General features: G+C 44.6%; 1 protein-coding gene across 1 annotated transcript in view; it reads right to left on the bottom strand.

Annotated features, from left to right (window-relative positions):
- Positions 1-3,455: 3,455 nt before the first annotated feature.
- Positions 3,456-27,382, bottom strand: part of Dcaf7 (DDB1 and CUL4 associated factor 7) — a 24,603-nt gene continuing 676 nt past the window's right edge. The window contains exons 2-7 of the mRNA XM_031351570.1: positions 16,445-16,603; positions 15,740-15,851; positions 15,189-15,307; positions 11,281-11,490; positions 9,321-9,438; positions 3,456-8,159 (exon numbers count right to left, since the gene is read on the bottom strand). Of these exons, the coding sequence (XP_031207430.1) occupies positions 7,987-8,159; positions 9,321-9,438; positions 11,281-11,490; positions 15,189-15,307; positions 15,740-15,851; positions 16,445-16,603 (891 nt within the window). The 3' untranslated portion in view covers positions 3,456-7,986. The remainder of the gene's footprint in view (positions 8,160-9,320; positions 9,439-11,280; positions 11,491-15,188; positions 15,308-15,739; positions 15,852-16,444; positions 16,604-27,382) is intronic.

The following is a 27,382-nucleotide window of genomic DNA, read 5'->3' as shown; positions in this document are numbered from 1 at the left end:
ATCATGTGAATCCTGATAAGTGGTTTCAAACTTAGGTTGTCAGGCTTGGTGGCAGGAGTCTTTATATGCTAGGTCATCTTGCTGACCTAGCACTTACCTTCTTTATATCAAAATGTTTATGATACCACAATACTGTAATTCCCATACTCGGTAGTTGTTTTGATATTAAGCTTTATTGACACTCTACAAATAATACAGGACACCCATGTAAAGTATACAATGATTTTTAGTATATTCACTATGTAGCCGTCATCCTGACTTCGCCGCTTTGTAACTCTGAAGGAAACTTTGGAGTTCCAAAAGCCCACACCATTCCAGTTGGGTCTCAGCCTCCAACTTGCAGATCAGGATGGATGTGATCTCTTACTATTGCTCCAGTGACTGCCTGCTTGCTGCCATGCTCCCCTCCGTGATGATCATGGACTCTAATCCTCTGGATCCATAAGCATCAGTAGACATAAGTTACCTTGGTCATGGTGTATATTCACAGGAAAAGTAACCAAGACACCTGCTTCCCTTTCTTAACCTGACATAGCCTAGAGTCTTGGGAGAAGAACGTCTCAACTGAGGAATTAACAAATGAGACTGGTATGTGGCACTGTCTCCAGGTACGAATCCTATTTTTACAGAACAGTTCAGACCACTGTAAGCAGCACTGTCCCTAGGCAGGTTGTCCTGCACTACGTAGTAGCTAAGGTGCTGGTGAGATGGCTCACTGGCTAGAAGCTCTGTCTGCTCGTGCAGAGTACCTGGGTTTGAGTCTCAGCACCCAAGTGGTGGCTCACATACATTTAGGACTCCCATCTCAGGGAACCAGATACCCTCTTCTGGCCTTTACAGACCATACAAGTGGTGCACAGACACACATGCAGGCAAAAATACCCACATTTTTTTTTTAAATGAAAGAAAAAATAAAGATAACTAAGTATAAGTCTTACAAGTCGAGAAGGGGGGTAGGGGTAGGGGTGAGGAAGAGGGAGAGAGGAAACAGAGAGCATATGCATGTGTTCCACCCATCTCTGGATTGTTTCAATCTCCTGTTTGGTTCTTAATTTCCCTCAATGATGAACCATGACCCGGATGTGTAAACCAAGTAACTTATTTCCCACCCTGAGATGATTTTGCTCATGGTATTTGTCATAGCAACAGAAAGGAGACTAAAACAGCATGTCTTCAGGGTTCAGCTGAGTGCATCATGTATCAGTATTTCCTTCGACTGCCAAACAATATTCCATTCCATGAACACTTTACGTAAGCATTCCTTAGCTGGGAGGCATGTGTTTCTATCTTATATCATGAATAATAATGCCATAAACCCTGTTTGCCACTCCCCTTCACCCCGAGACAGGTTTGCTGTATAGACCTTGTTGTCCTGGAACTCACTCTGTAGACCAGGCTGGCCTCGAACTCACAGATTGGTCTGCTTCTGCCTCCTGAGTGCTGGGATTAAAGGCATGTGCCACCACAGCCTACGAAGCCTGTTTTTATTTCTCTTGTATCTATGCTGTGGAGTAGGATTTCTGGCATGTCATAAATGTGCTTAACCTTTAAGGGACAGCCAGACTAATAGTTGCAGTGATTTATGTTCCAACCCTCATGATTAAAAGGGTTGGATTCCTCCACGTAATCACTGAGTATCTTTTTCTCCATAACTATACTCACTCTAGGAGTGTCAAGTGTTGGCTCATGGTGTTTAGTTTTGTTTCTGTTGTTACTTTGAGTTTTTTGTTTGTGATCCTAGCCTTTAACAGCTGAGCCATTTCTCCAGCCTTCGTTGTATTTTGGGACAGGGTCTCGCTAATGTAGCTCTGGCTAGCCTGGAACTCACAATGTAGACCAGGCTGACTTTAAACTCACAGAAATCTGCCTGCTTTTGCCTGCAAAGAGCTGGGATTAAAGGTGTGTGCCACCATGCCCAGCATTTCATAGTGGTTTTAATTGTACATCATTACTACCAAAGTTGAACATCTTCTCATACTGAATCAACCTTCTTCCCACTTTAGATGTGTGTGTGTGAGCGCGCGTGCTCACATATGCTTATCTTTCTAACATGCAAGCCAAGCATAGTGGTACAAAACATAACAGCAGAGGCTGAGACAGTTCAAGGTCAGCCTGGGCTACATACTGAGCACCAAACCCAGACAGGTGTACATGGCAAGACTCTGCCTCAAAAAAACAAAACAAAACAAAAAAAGGGGCGGGGGCACTGGGGAAATCGTTGAGTTAGTAGAGTGGTTGCCTACTATGATGGGATCCCTTTGATTTAATCTAGAATCACCTAACAGAACTGTTTTTGAGGGCATTTCTAGGAAAGGTTAACTGAGGAAGACCTGCTCCCAAGCAGCCCTGATACCGAGGCCTGGGGGTTGTAGGTAGGAGCAGTGTGGCTTTGCCTGCTGTTCTTCCCTGCTGGCTGGCAAGTACATCTACCCTACTGTTGCTGCTGCTATCCTGATCTGACACTAATCCCCAGGCTTTTGGTGCCAGGCTGGACTGCTCAGGCTGGCAGCCTGTGAACTGAGGCGGCACTGATATTTCGGCCTCTAGTGTACAGATGGCTATTGTTGGACTACCTGGCCCTACCTTGTAAGCAGGTTCATCAGTCTCTTTTCATCACATTCATCTATCAGTTCTTTTTTCTCTAGAGAGCCTCAATATACCCACCACATACAAGTCCCCTGCTTTCATCTCCTGTGTGCTGTAAACTGGATGTGGTGGCACACATCTGTTACCCCAGCACCTTGGAGGAGGCGGCAAGAGGATATAAAAAAATTCTACGTTATCCTTAGCCACACAGTTAGTTCAAGGCTAGACCCAGTTACAGAGGCCCTGTCTCAAGAAAATAAAAAGCAAGGCAGACCCCGATGAACCTCTGTGTTTTCCAAAGTCTCACTCAAGTTAACTTTGCGTGGTACAAGACTCTCCTTGATCTGGTTGCTGCTTCCTCTCTTGCCACACTTCCTACCATTTTTCACACACACCTACTGACCTGCAATTCTCTGAATATGTCCACACTTTTGTTTCCATAAATCTGCATTGACTATTCTCTTTGCCTTAAGTGCCATTCCCAATCCCACAGAACTTGTCCTCAAGCCTCAAAACCCAAGTCAGACACCTTTCATCTTGTGACATTTTCTTGACCCACTCTGATTCTCACCCAGACAGAAGTGGCCTCAGGGTTCCTGGACAGAGCCCCATGACTGCAGAACACTGTAAGTCTATGGACGTCCCTCTGGCAAAGCATTGCAGGCTGAGGGTTATGGCCCTTGGTAGGAAGCAGATGTCCATGTTTTCTTAATCGACTAAGAAGAGAGTGAACAAACAGGAGATAAAGGTAACAAGTTGGGCTATCAGATACCCTGTTGAACTGTAGTGGAGTCTAATGCCCTACCAGTACCTCTGAAACATGACCACAGGTACAAACTGAGGAGAACTGAATTCATCACAAGAAGAAATTCAATCTATACATGTTCAAGTTTTATTACAAAGTATGATGGGCAGAAAATATGGTACTTCTTATACAGGAGGCTGAAACAGGACAAAACTGAGATTAGACTTCACGTATCAGGAAGTAGGTCACAGAAGGGACACTCCACCCTCAGGTGCTTTTGAAGTTGCCTCCAGTGGAGAAACCGCAGCTTGTTCACAACACAGTGTAAAATTTTTATTATAAGCCCTGCGTACAATCAGCCCTGTGAAAATAATATTTATAAAGGAGAAATGGTTACAGTACAGGTCTGCAAAGGGACAGCTTCCTCTCCACCTGAACAAGGGATGCCACAAAAGCTTTACAACAGAAGGAAAGCTTAAATATATGAGGAGGTAAGGTCATACACATGAGGCTATAAAGAGCACAGAAATGGATCAGTTAGAGCTTAACATTTTGTAGAACATAAAGTCTCCATTTTCTACATAGAGGTTTATACAATCATGCTATAATTCACACTCAGGGTGAGGCAAGGGAAAGTCACTGACAGAGGGATCATAAAATACACGGGATCAAAGCAAGCGACTCCTATTTGAGTAAAGCTTCAGCTCACAATTTCCATAACACATTGTACATCACAGTCAGCCCAAGGTGAGAACACTTCCTTCAATGGCAGACAGCACAGCTCAGTTTCACTGAGTTGTCTCAAAGGCGGTGCTTGTACATTTTCCGGCTGTTACACAGACTGCCAACCTCTTTCTTCTGGAGTTCAAGCTTCTCTTAGCTTATTGTTTCTGGCTGACACATTAGTCTAAGCCTCTTAGAGAAGGTATCTACATGTTTCCACATTTAAAAAGTGACATCTAGATAGCAGCCCAAGAAGACCTGCTCATTCAGTAATGCCACATGCTTGACTCTGACCATTAGCAGCAATGATAGTATGGGAGAAAGAAAGAATGTAGATGGCTTGAGGTGAACAAGATCGGAGATATGAGACACTCAGCTGCTGCCTCACAGAAGCAGAAAGGACAACTCTGGGAAACAGCTCAGGGTTCATGGTAACTGCTCACTCAGACAGCTCTCCTCAGAAAACCCAAATGCTGAACAGGCCCTGCCTTCCTCATCCTGAGCGCACGCTCTAAAGAAAACACATGTTTTGAGGCCTGTACTGCAATGGTACTTCAGCCTGAGCCAGGCAATCAAAGGACCTGTTGTAGTCTCACAAAGGGGAAAGCAGGGGCAGTTCTGGACTGCCCACCCTGTTTGGTAAACCCCAGAGTCCTACATTTCCTTATGGCCTAGGAATCCAGGGCCCCGAATGCATCTGGGAGAACATTCTGCCTTAGCAAGGTAATAAGAAAGGGGAAAAGGAAAGAAAAGGGAGGGGCTAGAGGGCATGGCTCAGTGGTAGAACACTCGCCTAGCATGTGAGTGCCTGCATTTGATCCCCATCACTACACACACACACACACAAAAGTAGAAAACTGAAAAGGTCAGGGAAAAGCGGTGGATACTGGGGGCAGTGGCACATGCCTGTGATCCCAGCACTCAGTTCAAGGACAGTCTGGTCTACAATGAAAGAACCTCTCTCAAACAAAACAAAACAATGTCATCATGTACTGTCACGGGATCCCCAATACCTAGAATTTAACCACCAGACATCGCCTAGAGCAGCCCTGCTGCAAGAAGGGCTCTCTGCCCCCAGCTGTCACCCTCCTCATACCCAGTAATAGAAACTTCATTAATGGTGCATGAGGGCCAACCTAGGCTGAGGCACAGGCTCACTCCACAGCTATGAGGCAGACAATCTGAATGTTTCTCCACTCAGACTCTGTGTTCTCTAGTATTTCCGTCTCCTCTACCCTAAAATATCAAATTTTAGTTGTAACAATCATCAAAACACTGTAGGATTCTGCCTTTTTTCCTGCTCTATCTGAGCTGTTGTCAGTTATCTGACCTAAGTCTGATTTTGATAGGAAGTCCCCACCCACTTATCATGTCACTCTTCCTCAAGCCCTAGCCTTGCAGGTCTAGGAGAGGTATCACTCTCCAGTGGGAAACTCGAAAGCCCATGAAAGCCTCAGACCCACTCACCAGTTCAGCTCTCTGCTAGTCTGACTGATCACGCAGCCTCCCATACAGCAGACACAGAAACCACAGGCCAGAGCCTAGAGCTTAGCTTGCCAAAACCACATCAAAATAGCACTACAGGCACAGCAGAGCCTAGAGAACAGATCTGGAGATCCTGACCCACCTCACTGCCAGCCTAAGAACCGGCACATATTAATAGAGACTGGCTTTGAAACTTTAGCAGAGCTGTGCTCCAGGGAAGAGAGCAGACTTATGATGGACTTCCTGCCTCTTATGACTACAGAAACCTCTTCCTCAGCTACAGGAGCCACCTGTGCATACGATAGAGCAAGACTTCAGATGCCAGCAGCCCTGCAACTGTGGGTGCATGTGCACGTGGAGATGGAGATAGCAAGAGTCTTACCTAATCCGGACGGAGGCGAGAAAAGAAGACTGAAGGAAGCTGAAGGAAGGATTGTCCACAGAGTAGGGACAATCACCACACACGGCTGGTTTCCAAAGCACATACAGACCTCACACAAATGTATTCTAATTAACTGCTGTTAACCTTTTAAAACTTTGTTTTCAAGTCCCATCATTCAGCCCAAGTTAAAGTCCACAAGGAACAGAGGTGCTCCCCAGCATAAGTGCTCCCCACAAACACTGTGACCACCCTGACTTCTACTGTAGACTCAGCCCAGGAAGAAACCGAGGGCTCCTACAAGCAGAAATCATCAGCAAGCCTGCTACCCTTGAGGTGTTTGTACCTAGCTAGCAAATGCCACTAAGAGCAGAGGTAACCACAAACTGATACAGAGCAAGCCACAGGTTAGTACAGGAACATTAACCTCAAGCATTTGGCCAGCCAGGGACCCGAGATCAGAATGACAGATTAGGAAGGCCAAGGAGAAATACCCTGAATGAAAAAGCCTTTCCTTTGGGGCAAACTCCTATGTAGTGAAGCTAAACTAAGACTTTTGGCATACAACTAATTACATCAGCTGTGGAAGCGAGCAAAGACTCAGCCATGTTCCCAGAAGAATGAGTCAACATTTACTTCTCCAGCAATGGCAGCATGAGTGGCCAATACCACTCATCAGCTGTCAGGCCTGCTACTCTACTCATGCAAGAACATCTAAGAAACCTGCAAGCAGCTCGGCAGAATATAAGCCAGGCACACTCTCCTAGACCATGCTCCAGACTCTGCCAGGGACTCATCTAAAGTCAGAACCACATACAAGTCCCCTCCATGGAACCCATACACATAACGGAAACAGACACGCAAGGCCTGAAGTCAGCACGGCCAACTGCAGCCTACAAAGTCCAATACTGCTCATAACCTTCACTGAGGCGAGGGCAAGTGCCACAGGTGTGGACAATATTAGACGGCTGACCCTGGGACCAGCACAGTTGATTAGCTCATCATTTATGAGCACTGCCTGTCTATCTCAGTCTAAAGATCTTGTTCAGGGTCAAGCACAGACGGTACCTCTCAGGAAGTCTCTTATTCAGAGCACTCAATCCAAAGATGGCCAGATGGGAGAGGAAACTCAACAAACAGAAGCTTAGCTTAGATCTTTCTTGCTTATCATTCAAGTTCAAAACTGGAAAAATAGATTCTGAAACCAGGTACTGGAAACACGGCATAAGTTCAGCTTTCCCTCAGCATGGCCTCTAGTCAACTGCTTGTCTCAGCCCCACAGGGTACTCAGTGAAGGCAGAGAAAGGAACTTGAGGGTGGACAGAAGCTTCCTGTCTCCTGGGGCCTTCGAGGGCCGAGGGAAGGTGGATGAGTCAGTAGACTTCAGAGCACCAGCGCAGTTGTCAACTCCCGGTCAGGGGTATGCCATACAGGCAGTGACTCAGGAAAGCAAACTGCTCGTGGGGTCTAGGGTCCAGTACCCACTGCAGGCACTGAGGGGAGAGAGGAAGGTACAAAGAGGGAAACCTGTGAAATCAAGAAACCAGAAAGATTAAAATCTTTTCGTAAAAAAACTAGCCTGATAGATAAAAAACATACAAAGTTGAGGTTTGTTAAAAGACACTGGTGCCAGGAGGAAAGACAATCTGAAGTTGGCCTTTGTTCCCACTTAAGTGCTAGCAAACACAGATGGGGACACAAGACGGACGACTGCCTCAGCAGCAGACAGACAGACATGGGGCAAATGGACAGAGCCAGTGCTTGTACTGTTCATGAACACAACACCTGACAAACAAATATACAGAAACGTTTAATTGAAGAAGCAAAGAAGAGGAAAGGAGTGAAAATTTCAAACTCAGCCCTGGGCTGCAGTGGCGCCACACAGCACAGTCCAACACAGACAGCGGGGTAACTGGCCTGGACTTCTACAGCAGCTTCTGAACACAGTGGGTGTAAAGCAACAACAGACATACTGGCCACTGGAAACACATTCTTCTTACATGGGGAGGGAAGGGGGCAGAGGCTGAAGCACACAAGCCCCTGCCTGGTAGGTGAGGTGCCACCGACACTACACGCGGAGTATCTCCAGGCAGTTGTTGTAGCAGATAGCAATCCAGTCAGGCTGAGTGGAGGCCCACTGCACATTGTTGATCTCTCCCTCAGCTGTGTAGGCCAAGATAGGGTCCTCGATGGCCCGAGGCATCTGCTGGATGTCCCAGATGAGAGCCTGATGGTCATCCGCTAGGGAAAAAGCAAGCAAGAATGTCATAGTTCAGGGGATGGGGTAACAATCTTGCATATGGAGAGGATTTGCAAAATATTTGTTCATCAAGACTTTCTGAAAGGGACTTTATTTTAGAGAAGAGGAAACTAAGATTTAGGAATGTCATCAGACTTGCTCCCTCATGCCATGTAGCCAATGAGGACTAAATCTAGGTCCTGACTCCACATCCCAGTTGTCCTTAAGCTCCATTTACTGTACCAGGGTTAGAGAATTAGATCAGGACATTGGAGTCAGGAATTCAGGAAAGGACATGAGATATAGTGATCCAAAAATATGATGTCACTTCCAGCCACTAAAAATATTTGAGTGGATAAAGATGCTTCTCTGATGACTTTTTCCCAGTTTATGTACATTTACATTTCAATGAGTTGTACAGATGATTGACATAAAGTGCTATATAGACATACAACATTAAAAAGCACTTGGGAGGCAGAGGCAGGCAGATTTCTGAGTTCGAGGCCAGCCTGGTCTACAGAGTGAGTTCTAGGACAGCCAGGGATACACAGAGAAACCCTGTCTCGAAAAAAACCAAAAAATAAATAAATATATAAATAAATAAAAACCATTAAAAAAATTCCAAGCTGGGCAGTGGTGGCATACATCTTTAATCCCAGCACTTGGGAGGCAGAGGCAGGCAGATTTCTGAGTTCAAGGCCAGCCTGGTCTACAGAGTGAGTTCCAGGACAGCCAGGGCTACACAGAGAAACCTTGTCTCGAACCCCCACTCCCCCAAAAAAATTCCATCCATGCCTGTAATTCCAGCAATAGGGACTGGAGACAGAGTTAAGTGACAGAATACCTCTTATAATGTTCAAAGTCCTAAGTCCAATCCCTAGCACCATCAGAAAATAAACAAAAAAAACTGAACTATTGCCAATTAATGTGTTCCTAGGTGTGGTGGCGCATGAGTGTAACTGAGCATTCTGGAGGCAGAGGTTGGGGGACTGCTGCCCTTTGGAGCTTAGCCTGATAAATACAACAGGTCACTGCCTGTCAGTATGATAAAGCAAGACTCTGTCTCAACAAAATAAATAAATAACAAAACTAAAACAAAGCCTTAAGACCCCGATGCCTCCCTACCACGGTCACCTGACCCTGATGCTTCCTCCTATCATTACCTGCAGTGCAGATGTGGCAGGATGAGTGTGGGGCCCAAGCAATACCATTGACGCATGCTCGGTGGTTGTTTAGCCTAGCAACTGGTGTGCAGGGAACTCGAACATCCAGAATCACCACCTGCAGAAATACAAGGAAATGGCCCAATAATTGCAGAGTATAGCAGGAAATACACTATCAGGCACACAAAACCGTAAGCATAGTCTTTTCATTTGTGGATCCGAGAACACACTAGAGATAGGATTTCCTGATGGAGAAAAGAAGAAAACAATGAGCAAACACAGACTGTGTACTCTCCATGCTGAGAGACTGGGAGAAGGGGAAGCAGGAACAGGCAGTGTGAGTTTGGACGATCTACAAGCTTTGCTAAGCGCCTATAAAGAATCTGTGCATCTTAGCTAGGCATCTTGTGCCTTACCAATGCATAATCCGGGATGTAAGAGCTCTGAGGCACAAGCTGTACCCAAACCAAGGCTAACTACCATATCTTCTCAACCAACAATCCACCCCTCATAAGAACTAGCAAACCACAGCGCTTCTGCCTGTGCATCTGCCTGCAACAGCTGAAGAGTCTGCCTAGACACCAAGTGGGAAGGCCTACTTTCTCATTCAGGCCCAGTAACTGTGACTTGGTTTAAATTCTAGTCATTTAGATGTCACTTGTCTAATGTTTTTTTCTTTATTGTGAAATGTTCATTTGCATTTTTAAATTAGTTATACAACTAATTCATGACAAATTACCAGATGGATTTAATATTATTCCTTCAGGACTAGAGTTTTTCAATGACTTTGAATTTGAAGCTAGGAAACACACGCATACATTTGTTTAAGATAAGAGGCTCTTGCACACCTGGGCCAATAACAGCAAGTCGTCCATATGCCTGCTGCCCTGACTTGAGCTCTTATCTCGTCCGTGAAGTTTCTGTATAGATCAGCGTCCTTATCAAACACCACTTTTCCAAACATGAACAGCAGGAACTCGAATGAAGAACCTCAAGAATCAGGGGGACTCTGGTATCTGCAATGAGTCCCAAGCTGCAGCTCCACTCTTCTGCTGTCATAGCTTTACTCTAGCAGAAATTTACTTACTTACTTACTTACTTACTTAAAGGGTATCTCTTATGTGGCCTGGCTGTCTAGGAACTCACTCTGTAGACCAGGCTGGCCTCAAAACTCACAGAGATCTGCCTGCTTCTGCCTCCCAAGTGCTGGGATTAAAGGTGTTTGCTAACATGGCCAGCAAAAGCTTACTGGGGCTGGGCAGTGGTGGCCCATTCCTTTAATCCCAGCACCTGGGAGGCGGAGGCAGGGGAATTTCTGAGTTCAAGGCCAGCCTGGTCTACAGAGTGAGTTCCAGGACAGCCAGAGCTACACAGAGAAACCCTGTCTTGAAAAACCAAAAAAAAAAACCAAAAAAAAAAAAAAAAAAAAAAAAAAAAAAAAAAAAAAAAAAAAAAAAAAAAAAAAAAAAGCTTATTGGAATTTGTGTATGCATGCATTTGTTTTTTTGTACTGGGGATGGAACTCAGGGCCTTGAGCATGCTAGACGAGCACTCTGCACTAAACCACATCCCACCATATCAACTGCAGTAAGTTTGCAGCTGCCCTAGGATGCACAGTAAGTTCCACGCTTATCTGGGCTACAGATACTCTGCCCCACCAAGCAAGCAGGGAGAAGGTTCTGAACACAGTCCTCTTGTTGATGGGATCCTCAGTCTAGGCCCCAGGGGCCCTGGAGTGGAGGACACTGTTGGGGCTGCTCTGTGTACTGCAGCAGGAGGAGTACACTTAGTCATTATCCACGTGATGCCAGGAAGATTCCACTCTTTAACTCTTGACAGTCAAAAACATTTCCTTGTATTTCCAAAGATATCCTGGTGGCACACAACTGCCACCATCTGAGAGCTCCTCTTGTAAACAGACTGGGCAGACTGGAGTCAAGGGATAGGCTCTGAGGCTTACCTCCATCCCATCCATGGCCATGGTGGCCAGGTAGTTAGGGTCCTGCTTGTTCCAGCAGAGGCGAAGCAGAGGGTGGTGCTGTGGGTCTTCATAAATGATGGTGCTATGTTCCAGATGGCGGAGGTCAAACATTCGCACAGAGCCATCAGCTCCCACAGAGGCAAACATGTCCCTGCCACCTCCAGCTCGGCTGAACGCAATGTCATAGACCTGTTGGTAACAAACTCCAGATTCAGCTTAGTCACCGCCTCTCCCACAATGTGCACATCTGTCATTCCCAGACCATCTGAACCCCAACTCATGACACAAAAGCAGCTAAGTTAGTAGCTTTTCCGAGAATAAAGATCATTCTACCATAGACACTGGCTGACTTCTTCCCATGTCCTGCTTCCTACTTTTCCTCTTAAAACCCTGAGATAAAACAGAAACAGCCTTATCTAGCTGACCAGCACAGCACACGTGAGTCTGAACAGGACGCTGTATTTTCTGGCTGTTAGTGGTTTCACTTACATGCAGTCAGATGCAGATTCATGATAAAACCACATATGGCCCTACCAAACTGGTTCAGCTCTAAAACCTAGAGCTGACATCCATTTGTATGAGAAGGTAACATGACCTTTGGTTTTGTGTTTCCGAGGGCAGCTGGGAGCTGGAGGTTAAGACTACTTGTTGCTCTAGTAGAAAACCCAGGTTCAGCCATGAGTGATCTGTAACTCTGGAACAGAGGATCTGACACTCCCCCTCTGGTCTTCTCACATTATGTGCACATGTGGTACAAGGACATACATGCTGGCAAAACACCCATACACATAAAATAAAAATACATAATTCTCAAAAAAATAAAATCTCATGTGGGCAGGTTGACTTCAAACTTGCTACCTGGTAAGGGCTGTGGCGTGCATGCATCCTTATGTAGCAGAACAGACTAGTCAAAGCCTTTGTTTGTCTGGTGTGTCAGGTCTAAGAAGACAGGGTGATGTTATGTAGCCCAGGCTGGCAAACTTTAGACTGTTTTATCTTTACCACCTATGCGCTAGAGTTATAGGCATCCAGGATCCCCCTTAATCACTCTTCTTTTCCTGTTGTTTTAAGACAGGGTCTCATATAGCCCAGGTTAGCCTTAAACTTGCTATGGTATAGCTGGAGATGACTCAGAACTCTTCATCCTCCTGCATCTATCACTCAAGTGATAGGAGTATGAACATGAGTCACTATACTTGGCCCCCCCTTTTTTAAAAAGATTTATTTTATTTATTTTTATGTGTATGAGTACACTGTAGCTGTACAGACAGCCATGAGCCATCATGTGTGTGGCTGCTGTTGAACTCAGGACCTCTGCAGGCCCCGCCCACTCGCTCAAGGCCTGCTAGCTCTGGCGTAATTTACTGCAGCTGTCTTCAGATGCACCAGAAGAGGGCATCCGATCTAATTACGGGTGGTTGTGAGCCACCATGTGTTTGCAGGGATCCAAACTCAGGACTTTCGGAAGAGCAGTCAGTGCTCTTACCCATTGAGCCATCTCGCCAGGCCCCTATACTTGGCCCTTTTGAATCAGTCAATCTTACATAGAGTATTTCTTTATGGTTAGAGGAAAGGGGGTTAGCATACTGATCAGAAATAGATAGGTATCTACTAGCTGTATTTGTCCCTTAGTATCCAGAGCAGCCAGAGAACCTACCCCCCCTTTTTTTTAAGGATTTTTCTTTATCTTATGAGTGTTTTGGCTCCTATTATATGTATGCGGACTGCATGGATAGCTAGCATCTGCAGAGGTCAGAAGAGGGCATAAGATGCCCTGGGACTAGAGTTATAGATGGTTGTGAGCTGCCATGCAGATGCTGGAATTGAATCTGGATTCTCAGGAAGGGCAGCCAGGGCTCTTAACCACTGAGCTATCCTTTCAACCCCAGACCTTACTTTTTGTTTGTTGCTTTTTTGATTTTTGAGACAGCATTTCTCTGTGTAACCCTGGCTATCCTGGAACTTAATTTGTAGACCAGGCTAGCCTCAAACTCAGAGAACCACCTGCCTCTGCCTCCTGAGTACTAGGATTAAAGGCGTGCGTTACCCCAGCCCGGCTTCAGATCCTAAATTTTTTAGTGAGATATTCTTCTTATCCTCCACGCTGATGTCAGCTATCATTATTACCAAGATTCTAAAAAGTGTGTTCTGTGTTTGACATCTGCTTCCTGTTGGCTCTAGGTAATCCTCAGGCAGGGCCATCGGAGATGACTATAGTGTGGCTCAGAGCACAGACTCTCTCAGCTTAGGTTACTGCCCCTGCTGCCTGTGGGGTTTATCACGAAAGAGGGAAGGTGGTAACTCCCGATGTATTAAACTCTCCACTACTACATCTGCCAGGCAGCAAACCTTCCCTCCCTCCCTCCAACACACACACACAGGGCTTTTACTCAGACAGTCTGCCATCGCAGGCTCCTTTTTCCCAGTCTGCCATGTGCTTTGATCCATCCCTGCTCCTCCTGCTCTTCTCTGTCTGATTGCTATAGGCCAAGTTTGGCTGGGCCCCAGATTTGCTGTCTGCTTCTGCATGATTCAGACAAAGGAATCAGAGGTGGGAAATTGGATTCTAGGAAGCAAGAAGAAACTCAATACTAATTCTGCCTCTCTGTTCAGAAGCATGTCTGCCAGGTAAAGCCAGACTCTGAGCGCCAGAAGCCTTCAGCCTGGGGGTAGTGGACCCTGACCCCACCCTCCAGCCCCAGCTGCTTTCCTCTCCAGTCCTTTACTGTATAAGCGTTCTCTTGGTTTAAATCCCTTAGGCTTATTCTTGCAAGGCCCCCTTCCCCCATAATGGAGGCTGAACCTAGGGCCTCATGGATGCTAGGCAAGCACTCAGTCATAGACCTGTATTCCCTGACACTGAGCAGTCCCACCTTTGAGTTGGCTCTGGCAGAGAACACAGGCTGTTTCTACTTGACATTTCCACAAGTTCCTTTAGTGGTCATCTCTGCAGACACACTCTTCATTTGACCCTTGGCTTAGCAGTAGTCAAGTCCCATAGTCTTGCAAAAGAGCTTACTCTCAGGAAAGCAGAACACCAAAGATCAAGTCCTCAGAATTGCTACCTGGCACCAAGATACTGTGTTGATAACCTTAAGGCACTTTTTTTTTTCCTTTACAAACACTGATACTATTCAAGGTGCAGGTATAGGGGCAGCAAAGGAAATAAGACAGGAACACAGGCACTGTGGAAGCAGAGTTGTGCCTGCTTCGACACATTTGCCTCCTAATAGGACTGAAAGTAGAAAGATTAAGTAAACATATTAGAGTTCACAGACTGGTTTCAGAGAAAGTGGTTAATTAGGATTGTCTGTCATGAATTTTTCCTTCTTCCTGTTCCCCTGCCCCCACCTCTGAGAAACCATTACATTTAGAGAGAAGTGTTACTCAAAAATTATTCTTAAATCTCACCAGCTCCTAGGATATCTATAAGAGACTTCATTTAAAAACAAAAAACAACAAAACAGCAAATTCTGATAGGAAAGGAGAAATGAGAGACTGTAGGTTAGGTGGTTAATGTTATTTAATGATGCACTAGGGGTGGGTGGTGAGATAGCTCAGCCATGGGCTAAAACCACCTGCTGTACATGCCTGACAACCCGAGTTCACTCCTGGGAACCACAGTGGGAGGAGACATCTGACTGCTTACCACATGCACCACGGTACACATGTGCCTGCACATACACACACTTTCTCTCATAATAATAATAGCAATAAATAAAACATGTTTTAAAAGGTGCATTCAATGATAAGTGTTGTTTTCTGTTTTAGCACATTATAATTTACATGCCAACATTATGATCTACATAGCCTGCAACACAGTGAGAGAACAGTATGTCCTCTCACCTTCAGGAACAGACAGCACAAGAGAAAAGGAAAAACCTTACCTCTTTGTCATGGGCAATTAGCTGGGTCTTCACATGGCCAGACACGAGATTCACCCGTCCCAGCACCTGTCCGGTCTCTAGTCCCCAGATGGTGCATGTTGTGTCAATGCTTGAGGTACCTGCAGATATCAGAGCACGTCAGCTCCATACAGACTCCCCTCTGCTCTGCTAACAGGCCACAAACACTTCCTGAACATTCACTTTTGCTTCTTTTGTGTGGTGGGGAGGAGCGTTTCTTGAGACAGAGTACCCTCATGTAATTCAGGCTGACCTTGAACTCAAGACCTTCCAGCCTGCACTCCCAAGTGCTGATATGGGTGTGTACCACCAACCTGCAAGACCTTAGATTTTAGATGTGATGTGATAGACACACAGGGAATGCTAAACTCCCTATGAGGAAGTAATAACTACTTTCTGAATTTACCCATTTCACCCCTGGCCTGTTTTTAGCATGAGGTGCGTGCCTCAAACCCCCTAGATAAAAACTAGCATGAGCCGAATCTGAGGAAATGTATCTTCATTTTCCTCAAGCTGGAATTCAAAGCCCTCACCTAGAAGATAAGGATCCACCTCATTCCAGTCAAAGGAGGTCAGGGGAGCACAGAAGTCTGAGTTCTTGTTATTATTTAGCAAGCACTCCAGCCTGGTCTCTGTTTCACCAACCTGTAGAAACAACAATTTAAAACATTAGCCAGCCTACACATACCCCTACTTAAGACCCTATTTAGTAAATCTAAGAACAGAGGAGAAAATATTTTTATGAGAAAAGGTAATAAAACCCAAAGAACTCCTGAATTTGGACTTCTTCTATAACTTCCTCCCTTTCCCAGCCTTGCCCTCCAGGCTTACACCCAGGCCTCTTTCTAGAGCTCTTAGCGGCCTGTCTGCGGGGCGGGCCCTAGACTCCCATCCCGAGGACGGGCTCCTGATGCTGTTGAGTTCAGCTGAAAAGGGAAGATCCACACACATAATGCGTCAGAATCAACATCCTGGGATTTCTTTACTGAAGAATATCTTGACTATTAATGGAGTAGGAGTCCCAAGTGTTCCCTGCCTCACAGAAGGCTTGTCCCCATCAGCAGCAAGACTCTATGGCACCTGGGCAACATTCCTAGAAAACCCGCTGAGCTGAAACAGGATCAGTCCGCAGGCATCTGTGTGCTTCCTCCACGGGCAGGGATACTGGCTGCCTGCTCCTCAGGACAGTACACTGCTGCCTGGCTGCCTGGCTACCTGCCAATAAAGCACCTGCTTACCCTCCACACACGAAGATAGTCACCACTGGTTGCCAGAAGGTCTGGATAGACGCCTTTTGTGTCAGGAATCCACATGAGCTTTGTGGTAGGGTATGGGTGATCAAAGGTGTTTCGGCAAATAAACTCTGAACTCTCCTCATCTAAACCAACAAGCTGAACCTGCAAAACAGAACAAATGAACCACATGAGAACTCGTCTTTCTCGAGCAGTATCAAATACAACAGATTTCTGGTCAGTCTTGACACAGTACTACACTGAGTGCACAGTCAAGTTATAGTGAAGGACCCCTAGACTTCTGATCCCAGCACTAGATAAAGACTCAAGAATCACAGAGTTCAGTATAGTCAACTCTACAAAGATAGAAGGTCTGAATACAAGTTTTCTGACTCTAAGTCCTGAATGAGTTTCCTTCTCCCTCTCCCGTTCTGAGACCACCTGATCATTCTGCCTTTCCTCCCAAGTACTGGGATTGCAGGAATGTGTAATCATAGCCTATTTAATGAAGTGCTGGGAACTGAACCAGGGCTTCATGTATGCTAGGCTAGTATTCTATCAGCTGAGCAACATTCCCAGTCCCCATTTTGGCTTCTTGAGTCAGGCTGGCCTTGAACTCCCCAGTGCTTGGATTAAAGGCTGTGCCACCATACCCAGCTCCATTCTGAGTTTTAGCAAATTAAGGACACATATTTGGCATTATAGTGTTGTGAAGAGTCTTTTCACTCTACTTAAGAAGTTCTTCTGAGACAAGGCTTCGTGGAGTCTATGCTACCTTTAGGCTCATCACACACATAGGGCTTGTCTCTACCTTCTGGGTTTGCTCTACATATTGGGTCCAGTGGTTTTTCCCATTGATTTCAGTTCTCTGTAAACCTTTGCTCTTCTACACTACTGTCTTTGTGTGAATTTTAAGACAACCCTTTAAAATGTACAAAAAGCTGTTGAGGTTCTGACTCTAAGTGTCTTGAAACTATGGTCAGCGTGGGAAGTCAGTTATTTAGGTCACCTTTGCTTGTTGCAGCAATGTTTTAAAGTTTTGTGTGTAGAGATATTCAACTCTTCCACTAACTTAATTTCTATGTAATTGTATGCTACTACAAATATATTTTTTACAGTTTTAGTTGACTGCCTAGCATGATTTTTAAATTCCATTTTCAACTGTTTATTGCTACGATGTAGAAATAGTTTACTTTGTATATTAATTTTAGATCTTTAAGTTTGGTGCAATAGTTATTATATATTTGTAAGGAATTTCCTGTGTGTATCTATACACTCAGTCATCAACAGATTTTCTAGAATTTAGGCATAGATGTGCAAGGTCTATAAATGTGTAGGGAGATAAGGATTATGGGTGCAAAGGAGACAGAGCCCCCTGCGCTGAGACACTCCAGAGCAATAAAAGCAAAGCAAAGGGTAATGTACTGATATGCTGCTTTTGCTGCTGCTCCTCCTCCTCTTCCTCTTCCTCCTCCTCTTCTTTTTCTTCTTCTCTTTCCTCTTCCTCCTCCTCCTTTTGTTTTTTTGAGACAGGGTCTCACTGGGTAGTCTTGGCTGTCCTGGAACTTGCTCTGTAGACAAGGTTGGCCTCAAACTCACAGAAATCCGCCTGCCTCTGCCTCCTGAGTGCTGTGATTAAAGGCGTGCGCCACCATTGCCCTGTAAGATCCGTATTCTCAACACTATCACTGATAACAGTTCAGAGGCAATTCTCCAGCCCTCAGATTCAATCTGAACAATCGGGGAGGTGACCTTCGTTCTTAGCAGTCTTCCTTTCAGGTGTAAGTAGGACACAGGTAGCAGAGAGCTTCAAAGTGAAACTAGAAAAAGTTGCCTGTCATCATAAGACATGTCTCCCAAACCCCAAATATCAGATCCTGTGAACATCTCCTACTTAAGGTCCTCTAGACCCAACAGCTAAGGCTGACTGCCACACAAAATGCTAGCTAACCTACCTTATCTTCTTCTTCTTCTTCTTCTTCTTCTTCTTCTTCTTCTTCTTCTTCTTCTTCTTCTTCTTCTTCTTCTTCTTCTTCTTCTTCTTCTTTCTCTCTCTCTCTCTCTCTCTCTCTCTCTCTCTCTCTCTCTCTCTCTCTCTCTCTCGTTTTGTTGTTTTTTCGAGACAGGGTTTCTCTGTGTAGCCCTGGCTGTCCTGGAACTCACTCTGTAGACCAGGCTGGCCTCAAACTCAGAAATCCGCCTGCCTCTGCCTCCCAAGTGCTGTGATTAAAGGCGTGCGCCACCACTGCCCGGCTCCATTCCCTTTTCTGATCACCATTTCCCACCTTCTCCCTTTCCTTACACATCTTTTCAAATTTGCAAATTATGCCTACACCCTTTACATCAACCCCAACCCTGATTAATATTAATACATCAGCAACATTAGGCTTCCAGGACTCTACCATTCACTAGTTGCAGGGCCTTAGCTGTATCATCACTGTTGTTAATCCTGTTCCCAACCTGTACAGTTGAGATGTTTATGATACCCATTCTTTTTTCCACCATTTTTATTAGATATTTTCTTTATTTACATTTTAAATGTTATCCCCTTTTCCTTGTTTCCCCTCTGAAAATCCCCTATCCCTCCCCCCTGTTCACCAACCCACCCACTCCCGATGATACCTACTCTTAATAACTGTGTAAACTGCCTTTCCCAATGTATGAGCTTCAATATTCTATCTTCCACAAAGCACTGGCAGTTTTTCTGACTCTTGTCTTTCAGTAATTATCAGTATAGTGCCTCATGAGACACTGACATTACTGTTTTGTGTAATTTCACTTAGTGTCTTTAATGACAGGGCTTGTGTTTTTCTTTTTATATAGTTGGCTATTGTTTCCAAATTCAGCTTTCTTGTGCCTATTTGTAATGTTCCCTGTGTTTGGATACTGCTGTCATTTATTTCCAACGTTCCCTGTGGTTGGATACTGCTGTCATTTATTTCCAATGTTCCCTGTGTTTGGATACTGCTGTCGTTTATTTCCAATGTTCCCTGTGTTTGGATACTGCTGTCATTTATTTCCAATGTTCCCTGTGGTTGGATACTGCTGTCGTTTATTTCCAATGTTCCCTGTGTTTGGATACTGCTGTCGTTTATTTCCAATGTTCCCTGTGGTTGGATACTGCTGTCGTTTATTTCTGGTACCCAAGTCCCAAGAGCAGGATTTCTGTATTAGAAAGATATGTGTGGTAATGGTGTTTGAACTCAAAGCCACACAAGTGTTCTGCCTTTGAGCTATATTCCCAAGTCTTACATTTTAAAGAAATGTTCCAGTTTATTCTAGCACAGTGCATATGTAGACAACTGGAAAGACGGAGGCTCCAAATAGAGACCCCATTGGGAGAATAATCTACCCACCCAGGACTCCAATTTCTAAGCACCCCATGACTACAGCTTGACCTCAAGCTCTCCTTAGATCAGCTGTTTGCAACGGTGGCTCTATATTACAATGAACTTTAAGAACATCCAATGCTACCGGGTGGTGATGGGGCACACCTTTAATCCCAGCACTTGGGAGGCAAGAGGCAGGCGGCTCTCTGAGTTCGAGGCCAGCCTGGTCTACAGAGTGAGTTCCAGGACAGCCAGGGCTACACAGAGAAACCCTGTCTTGGGAAAAAAAAAAAAATTCAATGCCAAGCAATATCCAGAGCAGTGAAATGAGAGTCTGTAGTAATGAAACAAACAAGGATCATATCTGTGAGAACACCCAGTGGTCCAAGCACAGTCAGGGTTGAGAGCACTGCACTAGCTTTGCCACATCAGGCTGGATGACTGAGCCAACCAAATACACTTCTGGACCTTAATCCTACTTAGTTTCAGGACTTTGTTTAGAAGGGAAAATGGGCAAGGCCAGATTCACTGCTGCATGGAGACTCCAGAAAAGCTGCAACAGAGTGAGGAAGACTGCAAGACTTGAGAACTGCAGGGTGTGAGCACAGCTTTCCACTGCCTGATTTGTCCCAAGGCCGGAGACTCATCTTGTTCAGATCTCCACCCCGTCTGAATGAACCCTTCTCTTACCCAAAACCATTTTTTTTCCTTCATCTTCTGTGTATGGCTGTCTTATCTGCATGTGTGTCTGTGCACTACTTGCATGCCTGCTGCTGGCATGTGGGGGCCAGAAAAGGCTATCAGAGCCCTGGAGTTGCAGGCAGTTCCCTGCTGCTGGCATGCGGGGGCTTACAATTCAACCTGGGTCCTCTGCAAGAGCAGCCAGTGCTTTCAGGCACTGAGCATCTCTCCAGTTTCCACCCCTCAAAACTGTCTCCAGTAGGTTCCTGTTTCTAAAAATAGTGACAGTCTCTGTGAGGACAGACTCACACCAAACTAGCTTTCACGTGATTTAAGGTAAAAATTTATGGGTAGGAGATATATGGCTCAGTCAGTAAAATACTTGTCTCACCAGCATGAGAACCTGAGTATAATTCCAAGTTAAAAAACCTGGTGTGGCCACACCTGTAATCCCAGCTGTTGGGAGGTGGGGACAGGAGGATCCCTAGGGCATGTTAGTCATCTGGTCTAGCTGAATCCAAGCTCCAGGCCCAAATAATTAGATGAGTAGCAACTGAGAAAGACATCTGTCACTAACCTTTGGCCCCCATTGCAATGCATGGACACACACGCATGCACAGACTGTTTCTTAAATTAAAGCACCTTGGAGTTTAAGAGAGCCAATAACCAAGCCACTGTAAGAACATTCTAGTGCCATACTTTAAAGGAAACAAAGTTTGTCCGGAGCACCTTAAGTTATGTTCCATTCTACCCTCTCTGGTCTGTCTATATTCCAAGTCATGCCAAAGGACGAGGAGGGCACGCTCCAGAGCAAACACTGCATCAGAGAGAGTGCCACATGAATCATGGGTCAAAGAACACCAGCTTTCCATGTAACAGGAGTAGCTGCAACCTGCACTCCACCTTCTCCAGCGGGTTGTATCTCCTTCAACATTTCAAGGTTCTGTTATTCAGGTTCCAAATAATGTCTTTGTAGGAATTTGTGTTTAGCCCTTGGTCAACTGACTGCTATGCTCAAAGCTTATGTTCGGATAACCAGATATTTACATTTTATGATAAAAAGAGACTGTTAAGTGGTCGGTGACTGTCCACAGTACAGAGTAAGACTGTAGAGCTCACATTAGCCCCACTCCTCACCGTGCTTACTAATCTTGGCAAATTCTTACTAAGGCCTACAATGACTGCTCGATGGGTACCTTTCTAAATTATTTATCTATGTATTTGTGTGTGTATTGGAGGTATGAATGGTGAGTTCTTTATAACAAAAACAAAAAACCCAAAACATAGACTTGTTCCATATAATTTATTCCACAACTTGCTTTGAATAAGAATTTCTTCTCAGGTCAATACAAATGGCTCCACCTTATTCTTCTACAGCAGACTGTGGAGAGAGCACCTCAATTTATTTAACTGTTCCTTTATGTTGGTTATATAGTCCATTGTCTCACAGCTACCAACAGTGCTACAAGGAATATCCTCATTTAATTATCTTTGCATTTGTGTGTTAAAGGCTTTTCTTGGATAGATTACTAGAGGTGTAATTGCTCTATTGCATTTTAAATTCATTTTTGTGTAATGTGTATGTACATGTTCATATGTATGTGTGCGTGCATGTACAGGGCAGATGTCAACATCAAGTGTCTTCCTCAATCATCCTCCATCTTGTCTTTTGAGACAATATCTCTTATTAAACCTGGAGCTCATCAATTTGACTAACTGTCTGGCCAGCAAGTTCCAAGGACCCTATTTTAGCTGGGCTTTGGGGCTTTTTACATGGATGCTGGGGATCTGAATTCAATTGTCTGTCTTGGTGCAGCAAGCACCTTACCAGCTAACCATCTGATCCCCAGTCTCATATTTTCAATTCTACCCTCTTCTAAAGGGTTGCTTCAGGCTGGCAAAGCAGGACATGCCTATAATCCCAGCACTGGGGATGGGAGGGAGGATGAGGCTAAGGAAGGAGGAAGAAGAGTTTAAGGCAACCCTGACTACTGTCACGAAAAGAGAGTGCTGGGAATGGCGGTGATTCCAGTATTGAGAGATGGAAGCAGGAGAATCAGAAATTCAAAGCTAGCCTAAGCTTCATAAAACCTTGCACATAAAAGTGAGAAAGTTATGGGCTATTAAGAGGAAAACATAGGCAAAATACCTTAAGATGCAGGCACAGGTAAGTACTGTAAGATGCAGGCATAGAAAATAAGAACTTTCTGAAAAGTCCAATAGCACAAAAAACAATCCTAAGAATTGAGAAATGAGACTGCACGAAATTCCAAAGCTTGTGCATGGCAAAGGAGAGTCGGTAGCACCAGGGGCAACCCACAGAGTGGGTGAAATCCCTGCCAACTAACTACACTGGCAGGGATTAATGTCTAGATAGTATAAAGAATTGTGAAAATTAAAAACCAAACCCCCTAAATCACATCAACAAATAGAAAATTAATTCAAATGATAGTTTTCAAAGAAAAAAATAACAAAAGGCTTATAAATACTTGAATATACAAATGAAAACTACTTACAAATTCCATCTCACCCCAGTTGGAATGGTTATCATCGAGAAAATAAATGCCAACAACTACTGGCCAGAGTCTGGAGAAAGTGGACCATTACTGGGAATGTGAACCGGACAGCCACTATGAAAAGCAGTATGGAAGCTCTTTAAAAAGCTGCAGAATAACTGGGCATGGTGGCTCATACCCATAATTCCGGGAATTATGCACTTGGGAAACTGCGGCAGGAGACTCACTGCTAATCCAAGGCCACCCTGGACTACAGAGAGAACAAGGGGGGAATAAAGCCTTAAGAATAAGCCGGGCGTGGTGGCTCACGCCTTTAATTCCAGCACTTGGAAGGCAGAGGCAGGCGGATTTCTGAGTTCGAGGCCAGCCTGGTCTACAGAGTGAGTTCCAGGACAGCCAGGGCTACACAGAGAAACCCTGTCTCGAAAAAACAAAAAAAAAAAACAAAAAAACAAACAAACAAAAAAAAAAGAATAGAACCACATGATCCACTCCTGGTCTATACCGGGGTCCTCAGTCAGCACACCACAGGTACTTACACATCCACAACTATTACTGCACTGTTCACAACAGCAAAGATACACACCCAACCCAGAGGTCCATCAACAGGTGAGTGGGTAAAGCAAACATCGTGCAAACACAATGGAATTGTATTCAACTGTAAGAGAAAAGGAAGTTTGCAGAAAAATGGGTGGAACTGGGAATCTTCATGATGTTAGGATAAACAGACTCACAACGACAAATAGTTTTTTCTCTCATATGTGATACATTCATATCCATATAGCTACACACACACACACACACACACACACACACACACACACACACACCTGTACATATATACACAAAAGGAGAAAGGGGACTATGAGACAAGAGGAGGAGGTTTAAAGGGAGGAGGGAGATCAAGAGATGGGAGTGGAACATATATGATAGGAAGGCAAGTGGGAAAGCTACTTGGAAGAAGATGGGACAGGAAGGAGGAAGGACCAAGAACAACAAAATATAATTGTATGTATGAAAATACCACAAGAAAATACTCTTCTTTAAAATGATAACAGGAAATTAATTTTAATAATGGAAAATTTACAAATTGCTCCCATTTATACTTTTCTTGGCAGTAAGTAAGCGCCAGTCCTCTCGCACCTCTGAAAACAACCTTTTTGCTAATCTGACAGGAAAAAAATTGGCATTTTTTTTAAACGCCATTTTATTACTGAGGTTGAACATAAGAACTCAGCATGGCAACTCTTCCCTCCATTCTTTAACCTCATATCTGAGGGTTTTCTTTGCCTCATCTCTCTGGTGGGAGCTGCTCTCCAGCGATGCCTACACATAGGCCTCCTCCACATCTGTCCGTTCTTTCTCAGTGTAATTTGATCTCCCCACATCAGGGGAGAATCCCGGACGTCACACACACTAGTCAAGAATTCTACCCACTCAGCTATATCCTCAGCTTTGTTTTTACTTTTTAAGACAGGTTCTCACAAAGTCAACCTGGCTAGCCTTAAATTCACTCTATAGCCCAGGCTAACCCTGATTTTATGCTCCCCTTCTTTAGGCTCCCAAGTAGTTGTCAACCTGTGCTCCTCCTTCTTGTCCTAAAAGGCCTCTTCCCTTTCTCCAACCAACTCCTACTTTGGAGAAGTGCAGTTCTTCTGAGTTTGGCAACTATAGCCAGAGATAGCCCTCTTAACCTCTCCCACGGTCCAGCATCCTACTGCTCTTCCTTACATACTGAGGGAGTGCTGGGGAAACTGACCCTGACACTGTCATCCTGCTGACAGCCAGTCCTTCCTCCAGTCTCCCTGTGCTCTGCCGTGCCTTGCCTGTCTCCTACCTTCAGAGCCTCATGCAGTTACTCTTCACAACTTCCTCCAACACGTGAAACAAAGCCCTGGGGAGGAGAGCTATGAAGCAGGATCATGTTCACTTGCTGAAAAAAAAAATGTGTGGATGCTTAAAAAAAAATATGTCTCTGAGACTGGCCTTGAAGTTGAAACCTACTGAGATTTCAGGCATGTCACCACTCTTGGCCTATTTTTCTTCCTCATTTTTATTTTTTGAAAGATTGATTTTTAAACTTTTGTTTATGTATAAAAGGTGTCTGACAACCATGTGGAAACCTTTTAAATTTTCGTTAGATTTCTTTATGTGTGTATGTGTACTTCATGCATGCCTGTTGGTTCCCCTGGAGCTGGGTTATGAGACACCAAGTGGGTGGTAGGAATTATCCCTGGTTCTCTTTAAGTGTCATCTCTCTAGCCCCCAACATGATCACTGTAACCATGATTTCCCCAGCTTGTGTGGCTGTGGGTGGTTCTCTGTAAGCATCATCTCTCTAGCCCCGAAGTGATAACCGTAACCATGTCCCCCCCTAGCTTGTGTGGCTGTGGGTGCGCAGTCTCTGCATCTCAGCTCCTTTCTGTGTTAAGCTGAGGTAGAGGCTGGGAATTGAACTCAGGGCCTCGTGCATGCCTGATTTTGGTTATATCAGCAGCTATGGGAAAGTGACTGACTCTAAGTGTTAGTTGATTTGAATAACACAGACATTTATCCCACACTAAACATGCCCACTGTTCCACACCAGCATTGTGTGTCCTAAAGTACAATAAATTTTCTTTCTTCAAGAAGCTTATGATAACAAAGAAGGAGATATGGCACTTTTATTTTAGAAAAACAAAATCCACAGGTAGTGGGACATAGTGACATATGTTTGTAATCCCTGCACTTGGGAGGTGGAGGCAAGTGGATAAGGAGTTCAAATTAAACTTGGGCTACATGAGGCTGTCTCAAAACATAATAACCTCATAAGATATGAATGTTACAAGTTTATTATCCACAGAAATCAAAGTACAAATGCATGCTTCTGTTTGTTTTTGTTTGTTTGTTTGACACAAGGTCTTATTTTGTAACTCTGGTTGGGAACTCACTATGTAGCCCAGGCTGGCCTCAATTTTACAATAACCCTCCTGTCTCATCCTTTCAAAGGCTGGAATTACAGGTGACAACCAGGCTCAGCTTGAGGGTTATTGTATATTACATATTTGCTCCTTAGGAGGCATCGGATATGTCTATAGTTTTAAATGAGGCACTGAACAGACAGCTCAGTAGACAAGAGCGCTCGCTGCTGTTGCAGAAGACCTGAGTTCGGTTCCTAGCACTCACACTGGGTGGCTTACAACAGCCTGTAACTCCAGCTCCAGGAGACCCTCTTCTGGCCTCTGCAGCACTCAATTTCTTCTCCTTTAGATAAAAAACTCTGGAAGAACTAAAAAGGGGGAAAAATTAATTTGTGGGGAAAAAAAAACCACATAGTCTTTGAGAATATTTTATTTTTGCTACATGAATCCTTAAATAATATTTCAGCGGTCTTAACCTTACAAACACTATACACAGCAGAACCCTGAAACCCAGCCCCAGGTTTACTGCCACTGTGGGGGGAAAGAAAGACACCAGAGAGGAGACAAGAAATCCAGCTCTTCCTTAGGAAAGGGCAGCTCAGTGCTCACGCCCTGGGACTGTAAACTGCTGGGGTATTGTGTGATGTCTAGGCAATCCTTTCACCCATTTCTCAAAGACGACTCCAAAGAAATGGGGGCCCTTACTCAGAGAAAACGTGCTCCTGAAATACTATAAACAAACCTAAAATGTTCAAATGTTTTCATATATAAAGCAGAAGCCCTCTCCAAATTACTGTGGGTCAGAAATAATAAAATCTGGAAAATTTGGTCTGTGCAATACCTTATAGCTAAATCCTAGCCACCTACTTCTTCCACTCCTTCCACCATCTTTTCATTTGTCTCCAGTCTGATGGTCATAGGAGTAAGCAGGAGTACTGGCTATAAACACCACTGGCCAAAGTTTTCAGTAGCTCTGATTACTGTCGTTTTTTTGTTTTTTTCTTCACTCAAATTACAACAAAAGAATGAAGGTAAGAGATTAGGGAAAGAAAATTCTTCTCAATACTTTCAAACCTATATCCCACAAATACAAATTCTCTCTTTCTACTAGTGTTTTGACGAAGCGACGATGCCCAGCAATGCTGCAAACGAACGTGTAAAGAACCACGAAAAGAATAGGTCAAACGTCATCTTTCTCTATTCAGAAATAATGGCGGGATAATGCCACAGACTACGGTTTCCAAGGATAGACTGTTTAGGGGAGGGTGAACGTCGAGGAGCAAAACCAGTGACCAATGACAACCTAGCATTAGGGCTCTGTATCCATGAGAAACACCTGAGATGGGGAAGATCTTGCAATAAATAGCCCTAACAGAAATCTCGCGTGGCCAGGAATGCACGACCACCAATCCAAGCGCCCGCATCTTCCTCCACTGCCTCTCTCCCGCCCCCCACCTAGCAACAGAAGCACTGCGACAGAAGTGGGGGAAAGGAGAGGGACGGAGGACATGGCTTTGG

This window comes from Mastomys coucha, unplaced genomic scaffold (assembly GCF_008632895.1).
Source record: "Mastomys coucha isolate ucsf_1 unplaced genomic scaffold, UCSF_Mcou_1 pScaffold5, whole genome shotgun sequence".
Taxonomy (NCBI): domain Eukaryota; kingdom Metazoa; phylum Chordata; class Mammalia; order Rodentia; family Muridae; genus Mastomys; species Mastomys coucha.
Note: the sequence above shows the minus strand (reverse complement) of the source record. Positions and strands in the feature narration are given on the sequence as shown.